At 32.4% G+C, this 8,839-nt stretch overlaps 1 protein-coding gene across 7 annotated transcripts in view; it reads left to right on the top strand.

Annotated features, from left to right (window-relative positions):
- Positions 1–8,839, top strand: part of LOC126694329 (serine/threonine-protein kinase ZRK1-like) — a 54,074-nt gene that overhangs the window by 7,622 nt on the left and 37,613 nt on the right. For 2 of the 7 annotated variants that reach the window (XR_007645730.1, XR_007645732.1), the window contains exons 2-3: positions 6,079–6,256; positions 6,459–6,699. Coding sequence is in view for 2 of the 7 variants with exons in the window: in XM_050390558.1 (XP_050246515.1) it covers positions 6,079–6,256; positions 6,459–6,615 (335 nt within the window). In the remaining 5 variants the exon portion in view is untranslated. Of the gene's footprint in view, positions 1–6,078; positions 6,257–6,458; positions 6,800–8,839 lie in introns of those variants that run through there. The other 5 variants (XR_007645731.1, XM_050390558.1, XR_007645729.1 and 2 more) reach the window with 5 other exon arrangements.

Here is an 8,839-nt window from a genome sequence, read left to right as displayed (position 1 = left end):
TATTTTAATAAAATAAAATAAAAATGTACAGTGATCACTTTCTGTGGGTGAAAGGGTGATCTAAGACCCTTTTTTTTCATTTGAAGGACCAAATTCTTGAATTTCTGGGCGACTGGGCTTTAGGATGGCCTGCTGTGTTTCCTACAATCCACAGCTCTCACAAGCATTCATAGCCTGGATATGGACTTTTTGTCCTGGGAAATTCAAGCTTATTTCAATTAGGCCCAAATGTCTTCTTGAATGTTTTAGAAACACAGCGAAAAGCAGAAAATCAAAGACCATTTACAAAATTTGACATTATACAATTATTATTATTATTATTATTATTATTATTATTATTATTATTTTGGATAAATCACAGTATACTACAATTCGCCATCAAGGACGGATGTTATATGAAACCTAACAAGTCGGTAGATTAAAGACAAGAATCACACAACCACATCATGACTAGATAAGTCTCCACCCATTTGGGATTAATGGTCCACGTATCACAGCCAGCATCTCAGCTGATTTGGCTAATAGAGGCAAGGAATGATACATTAAAACGGTAAATAATAATAATTTTGGGGGGAAAAGAAAGTAAAGAAGATTATTTTGGCTTGATGTAAAAGTCTACGCTTATGAGCTTATTCACAAGAACATTATTGTGTTTGAATTTTGGTTGTTTAGTAGTCGATTCTAACCTTGATTTGAGCTTGGCTCATTTGCTAAATAAACCAAAAAAAAAAAAAAAAGTTTTTTTCATAAACTAGATCCACTACAAGCACTATGTAAAATTGCCTTAGTGCATTCTTCAGTTTTCTCAACTTGGATCCAATTAGCTTGAGCCTAACCAAACATTACGTTAAGAAAATGAAAAAATCCCTCTTTACTTTAAGAGAATAAGAATAGAAGTGTACATAATAGGGTACAAAAAGGTCAACACAATTATGGTTAGGCATAGGTGCACATAAACATATCTAGTTCCCAGCGGGCTTTCAAACAACAACCAGTTTTAGGCTCAAAATTTAAATATGGTTATGGACAGTTAACAAAAAAATTAGGTCAAAATTAATTCGGAAAAATGGGCACTTGTCCCTAATTTATATACTATGTAGCAAAATGTCCCTGTTTTGAAACTCATTTTAACAAAATTGAGTTACAGGTGGGAGCTAATGTCGAGTTCTATGCATACTCTCCCCTCTCACATGAATTGTGGGTCCCATCATAAATTTAATTAGTGAGACCTACAGTTATGTGAGAGGAAGGAGTACACAATAATGATACTTCGAGAGTACCTAATAATTACCCTTACATTAGCCCTTCAAAGCCAATCCATACCGTGTGTTGACTTTGGAGGGCCCCAACAATTTCTATAGTATTTGCTTTTATTTATTTATTTATTTCATGGTCCTTTATTTTGGTCATGTTTTTAATTTGGTCCTCAATTTTTTATAACTTCATTTTTTTTCTTATATTTTTAAACTTACTGATATTTTGATCTTGACATCATCTCACTTAAAAAAAAAAAAAAAAAAAAAAAAAAAAAAAATTATTTCAAACTAGTAGTGCATTCCATTTATTACTTAGGCATTTTTTGTAAATAAGTCCATTTACTACTTAGACATTCTTTGTAAATGAGATGATAATAAGGACCAAAAGGACAACAAGTTTAAAAATATAGAGATCAAAATAAAGTTATTAAAACTTAAAGACCAAATTATAAATATGACCAAAATATAGAAAGAAAAAAGTATTGTCGACAAACTTTTGGTTTTTTTTTTTTTTTTTTTTTGCCTCAACATTTTTTGAAAATAATCCGTCTTTTAGCTTTTTGTAACAAATTTAACATAAAAATTACCAAATACCATATCTTTTGATAAACACTATAAATAAAATAAAAGGTGATACGTCCCTAACACACTCTAAATATAATGGATTTATGCAAAATTAAAAAAAATGGAAAACATATACATGTGTAGCACAAAATTTATGTGGATTGACCTTGGATCTACGTTCACAAGTGGAGTCGAGGAAAAAGTTTAACTAAAAAATTAGATCCATGATTTGGTTTTTCTAACTGTCATGAGGGTTGTCATTCTACTCTTGTCTTTCTATGTCATTTTTTTGTTGCATTATTTCTATAGCACTAGTTTCTTTCTTTTCTATCAAAATAATTTTTAGTGTTTTCAAATCTTCTTTTTTTTAAGTCATCTTTTTCAAAGTCTTTCTTATTGTCTTTATATGTTATAGCTATAGGTCTTTAGGTTGCTTTTAGTTTTCTATCCTCTTTTCTATTATTATTTATATGCCAGTTTTCTATTGCACTATTCCTTTCGTCATGCCAATTGTCTGTCATGATTTTTACTGAAGGTGATCATACACATGAGGAATTTGAACATAATGATCATAACATACATGATAGAACTAAGGCCGAGGAATTTTTAGGCCACCTCTGTGTTTTGTTTGGGCTTGCAATTTTTTCCTGATTTTCAGGCCCGAGTATCACTCTAATAGATATAGAGTACTGTATTAATTAGGTTTATATAGAGTTACTATGCAAAAAAATATGTTCATTTAAATTTAGATTCTAAGCAAAACTCACCATCAGTTTGGATAGAACAACCCAACACCAATCAAATCTTGAATAAATTTCTTTAAACAGAATCTAAGTATTTGTAGCTTATTGTCGAATTTGAGTTCTGATTGGTGTACCAATAGCTTGGGTTACAGTCAAATCTTAGCCTCTCTTTTGGGCTGGAATGCAAATTTTCACTAGAATTGTGGTTAGGCATCAATTATTATAGTCAAGCCAATTTGTGCCGTAAACAAGTGAAATTGTGGGTTCAAGATGCACCAAATATCTTTGTAACTTATCAATTAAAAATTTTCTGGAGTAACTTTCAATAGCACGGCCTAATAGGTTAACTCTACTTTATTCTTTAAAAAAAAATACAGAAGTTTCCATTGGAAACAGAAAAATATAGTCACCATAAAATTGAGACATTATAGGACTTTAGCCCAAGACAAAGGGCTTATCTCTCATGCCCAAAGAACACCGACATTAATAATTAGCAGTTTTAACAATATAGCAAGCAGCAGGGACCAATTACACATCAATGATCACTAAATATCATAGAGAACTGACTAGAAAGTTAAGATGACTCAACTCTTCCACTATTTTTTTTTTTTTTTTTTGTCCTTTGGAGTGAGTACAACCAATAGGACAAAATTGCCTTATACCCTTTTCACCCAAATTATATAGCCTTATGCTCCCTTCCCAAACTAATTAGGGAAATGCCCTTCTTTTGAAACTCGATTTTCTTAAAATCTAGTTAAGCCCTATAGTGACGTTTTTAAGGACCTATAGTAACATTTTGTAACACGATCTCCATTATAACTCGATTTCATGGAGCTGGAGTTACAAAACGTCATTATAGGTCCTTAAAACGTCATTATAAGTCCTTAAAAACGTCACTATAGGGCTTTAGAATTTTTTTTTTTTAACTCGATTTTGAGAAAATTGAGTTACAAATGAAGGACATTTCCCTAATTAGTTTAGGAAGGGGGCATAAGGCTATATAATTTGGGTGAAAAGGTCATAAAGCCATTTTGTCCCAATATATATATATATATATATGGGACTTCAAGAGGCCCTGCACCTCAGTTCTTTACGAATTTCAACATGTCGCCCATAAGATGTAAAGAACCAGTTACAAGGACCTGATGAATCAATTTAAATAATATTAGAAGACAGCCAAATGAATGGAGCGAGATCATTCTTTACAAAGATGCTATATGACCATAAAGAACAAAATGCAAAGACAAGCAGGGAGCTCGTAGATGAAACAGAACAGCATTACAACAGTCATGCTTTTACTCATTGAAAGGTGGGCTTGCAAATTTTAGCAATTTACTCAATGCAGGTGTTGCAAATTGATGCAAGTTGATCCCATGATTAAATTAATCAGGCCGTATGTCGAGTAATTAATTAAATTTGTCTAATCATGGTTTTCAACTGGGCATTGAATACATTGCCCATTCAAGTAACTTTTTAAATTTCACAAGCACTCAAAACAATTCTGTCAAACTCCTCGGTATCAGGTTGCAGGAAATATATATATTTCCAAATTTGCAAGTATAATTTGAAAAGTTGTTTGGTGTACAACTACATTCATTGTCACATTAGTTTGTGAGATTTTTTTAAAGTAGAAACATGTTAAAAGTACTACAAATTTTATTACATAATGCTTAAAAACTAGTGCGGCAATAGATGTGATTAGTGAGTTTTAATCACCTCATAAATGATTGTTGAGTTGTCTCTTTGTTATTAGTGACACATTAGTTAATAAGCTTAATGTAGAAAAACTTGTAGTACTTGTCACACTACTCTTTGTAGTAAAACTTGTAGTATTTTAGCATTTTCCTTACTTTTGGTGACACATTAGTGTGTAGAAATCTATATAGTAAAAATTGTAATACACTTAATATCACTCATAAAAATTTTTAGGAAGTTTTAAAACTTAAATCAAACTTGACTTGAGTTAAAATTTCATAACACAAAGATTATTTGTATTTCTTTCAAAAAAGTATATGGACATATGGTAAATATATTTGTATTTTTGTTACTAATTTCTCAAAGATGAATGTAATATACTCGTACTATACACATACTGTTCTTTTTCCGTCTCTGTATTTTTATGCCAAGCTTTTGACACGTACTTTTTAAAAGATGCCGAATTGCACCCATTCGTATACCTACTGTATTAAGCACGTACCGTATTTTATTAACTATAGGGTAGATAAATATAAAAATTTTAAATTATTGTCATTCTGATTTTTTATTTAAACTTTTTCCTTGACCCCACTTGTGAACATAGTTCTAAGGTCAATCCACATAAATTTTGTGCTTCACATGTATTTGTTTTCCATTTTTTTAAAATTTTTTTTGCATAAATCCATTATATTTAGAGTGTGTTAGGGACGTATCACCTTTTTATTTTTTTATTTTTTTTATAGTGTTTATCAAAAGATATGGTATTTGGTAATTTTTATGTTAAATTTGTTACAAAAAAGCTAAAATGGATTATTTTCAAAAAATGTTGAAGAAAATAAACAAAAAACCAAAAGTTTGACGACAATACTTTTTGCTTTCAATATTTTGGTTATATTTATAATTTGGTCTTTAAGTTTTTATAACTTTATTTTGATCTCTATATTTTTTAAACTTTTGGTCCTTTTGGTCCCAATTATCATCTCATTTACGAAGAATGTCTAAGTAATAAATGGAATGCACTACTGGTTTGAAATTACATTTTTTTTTTTTTTTTTTTGGTAAGTGAGATGATGTTGGGATCAAAACATCAGTAAGTTTAAAAATATAAGAACGAAAATGAAGTTATAAAAGATTGAGGACCAAATTAAAAACATGACCAAAATAGAGGACCATAAAATAAATAAATAAAAGCAAATATTATAGAAACCGGTGGGGCCCTCCAAAGTCAACACACGGTTTGGATTGTGAGGAGGGAAGCTCCACTTTACTTTTACTTTACTTTCGATGAAACTTCCTTCCTGAAATGAAAATTTACCCTCATTGTCATTCAGTTGATCCTCCATCCCTCGCTAGTAGTAGTATTAGATTTAGAGCACAAAGAAAAGAGAGCAAGGAAGGACGTTCCACATTCAAGCTATTATGCGCTGGAGTTGGTTCATGCCATTTCATCATTTCTTTTTTAAAAGAAGAGAGGAAACAGAGAGAGCGTTTTATGAGAATGGAAGCAAGTTACTTGAGAAGCTAATTGCCTCTTGCAATGCGCAGTATCTTATTAGATGAACATAATGTTCCCAAATTGTCCAGCTTTTATTTTTCTGTATCAATTCCCGAAGGTGAAGCTGACGTGGACGCTCCTTTTATTTTAAGGTTCTGCGCCCCTGAGTTTAAAGCATCAAGAAAAGTAACAGAGAAATTTGATGTATATTGCTTCGGTCAGCTTCTTCTAGAACTTTTAACTGGAGAGGATTCTTATAATATAACCCGATTGACAATTGATGAAGATTCTAGCTTAGTAGCATACATACATAACCGTGCTCAAGGTAGTTGCATAAACGAGATTGTGGATCCTGCAATCTTGGCTGAAGATGGGGAAGGAGGTGCTAGTTTACAGCATCAATTACAAGCTGTGGTGGACCTTGCCTTGACATGTACAGAGGAAGATCCACAAAGAAGGCCAGCTATGGTTGATGTCACCAAACAACTCAGGCGGATTGAAAGGTTTGTTCCATCACTAATTATTTACTCACTTGATTTCATCCAATCATATGTTTAAAAAAGCTAATTTGATGGAGAGCCATTTAATGACATTATTAAATCCCCATTGCTACTAAGAAGCAGGCCTAATAAACTGGTATGCATCTTAAATAATGAAGGAGAATTCTCTATGAGATCAGCCTAATGGTATTTCACAATCACACAGGTTCACAAAAATGGGTGAAGAGCTTGGGGGAAATTTGCAAAATTTAAAGCTTCTTGAGAGTTTTGAAGAGCATGCTTCTGCATCATTGAAAAGGAATGCTTCCAGTGATGAAATCCAAGCAGTGAACGAAGCCTCTGAAAGGCCTCTTGAAGTTTAATTGTGATGCAACTGAATGATGACAGAGCTTGTATGGCAGTTTTAACTTGTGATTGGGAAGTTATCATTATGGCAAACCCTTAAGGTATGTATTAATGCTATAAGAACTGGAGGATAGGTTGTTATTGGCAAAGGAGTTTGATAATTGTTCTTTTGTTTGAATAAAAGGAACGCAAACTAAGTAATTCATGGTCTTAATAAATGACTATGTATGGTGGTTTGTTTAGGGAAAAAATACATTTGTATTGTTTAGTTGGTTTGTAAATTTTCTTTTTCCAGAATATATGTGATTTCTCAATTTAGTTTGGCAAACCTTTTTCTTTTTGCAAAATAGTCCTAAATTTTAATCATTCATGTGAATTTGGGTCGGAAATTCGTTAAATAACTTATTGCTCCACAATTGATCTTCTAATTGGTATAATTGCAGTTAACACCTTCCCTTTGAATGAGATAAATATTGTTGTCCTAAAAAGTATGAAATGAAAATGTCATTATCCTAACAGAGATGTGCTTAATCCTTCTCTACTTTTACTGCTCCAGTTCATTGTTATCCTCTTACATTCAAAAGGCACCTTCTGATGGAACTCTGCTGGAGAAATATAGTTGCATAGGGCTGTTTGAACTTAGTACCATAGTGGAGAGAAACATCAAAGACAAAACTCTAGGTCACACACCCACACTAACTCATTTGATGTGCAAAAACTCTAATCCAATTGCCTTAGGTATCAATCTATGCTAAGACAAATATTTGGCATTGTAAAACATATCCAGATGCCTTGTCCCACCATCACAAAGGATAGTCACAATAGCACCAATACAGTTTGTCAAAAAAGCAAGTGTTGTTGGTGCAAACACTAGGCCCCTTGATGATGGAGGATTGATAATAGGTTTTATTTGATTTGGTTTGAACTCTGATTTTATTTCTGAATTATGTGTAATTGACTGTTTTGTTTCTTTCCTTATTGATTCTTGCTTTGGAGGTCCTACTTCAAAAGGCTCCAAAAAAATAAAAGGCAAATCATTTTGGCATGGTGAATTTGATAGTAGATAATATTGAATTGAAATTTTTCTCTAACTTGGTGGTGATTTCAAGCAGCCTTAAGTGGTGAAGCCCTAGGTTTGTTATGGTCTTTCTTTATAAATCCCTAGACAAGTTTACAAATCTTGTACTGCATCAAATATGGTAGCAGAGCAAAAAATTTGATCCACATACTGAAATTCACAACCCAAAATGACCACAACTTTATGCAACTTTTGAAACCAAACTCATCGAAGCATTCAAACACTACCACCCTCCTCAGTCAATCATACTAATCCACATTAGGATCTCAACTAAAACACCATTGCCAAGTCCAAATCAAGTTGTATTGTTCCTTGCCTTTACATGTATTGAGGAAGATATAGAGAAAACGCTAACAATGATAGATGTTACCAAAGATTTGGGGCAGATTGAGAGACTTGTTACATGGTTGATTATTTCTAATTTGGTTCATCAAAGTACCTTTCCAACTAGAATAGCCTCTTACTTAAGCATTGAAAATTCAAATTTTACTATGAAATCAAAGTTTCTGAAAACATAATTTCAATGTAAAATGTGTTTATACTGAAGTTGAGTTTTCAATTTAGTTTGGCAAGCCTTGTTCTCTTTACAAAATAGTCTTAAATTTTAATCATTCATGTGAATTTGGGTCAAAAATTCATTAAACAACTTATTAAAATTGATCGTCTAACTAAAATAATTGTAGTCAACACCTTCCCTTTGAATGAGATAAATATTGTTGTCCTGAAAAATATGAAACCAAAATGTCCTAACAGACAGAGATGTGCTTAGTCCTTCTCTAGTGTTTCTGCTCTTGTTCATTGCTATCCTCTTAAATTTAGAAGGCACCTTCTAAGGGAACTTTGCTGGAGAAATATAGCTGCATAGGGCTGCTTGAACATTGGATAGAAGTGGAGAGAAACAGCCAAGTCAAGACTCTAGATCACACTAACTCATTTGATGCCCAAAAACTCTAATCCAACCTTGGGTATCAATCTATGCTAGCTGAGACAGATATTTGGCATTGCAATACATACACAGATATCTCACCCCACTATCACAGAGGATAGTCACAAACAATTTCATGAACACACACACACACACACAAAGAGTTTAGTTGTTGTGGACACTAGGCCACTGGATGATGGAGAATCAAGGGTGGACATTAAGAGCCACAATAACGAGT

Source organism: Quercus robur, chromosome 8 (assembly GCF_932294415.1).
Source record: "Quercus robur chromosome 8, dhQueRobu3.1, whole genome shotgun sequence".
NCBI classification, from domain to species: domain Eukaryota; kingdom Viridiplantae; phylum Streptophyta; class Magnoliopsida; order Fagales; family Fagaceae; genus Quercus; species Quercus robur.
The sequence above is the reverse complement of the archived record's forward strand: the minus strand, read 5'-3'. Positions and strand labels throughout refer to the sequence as shown.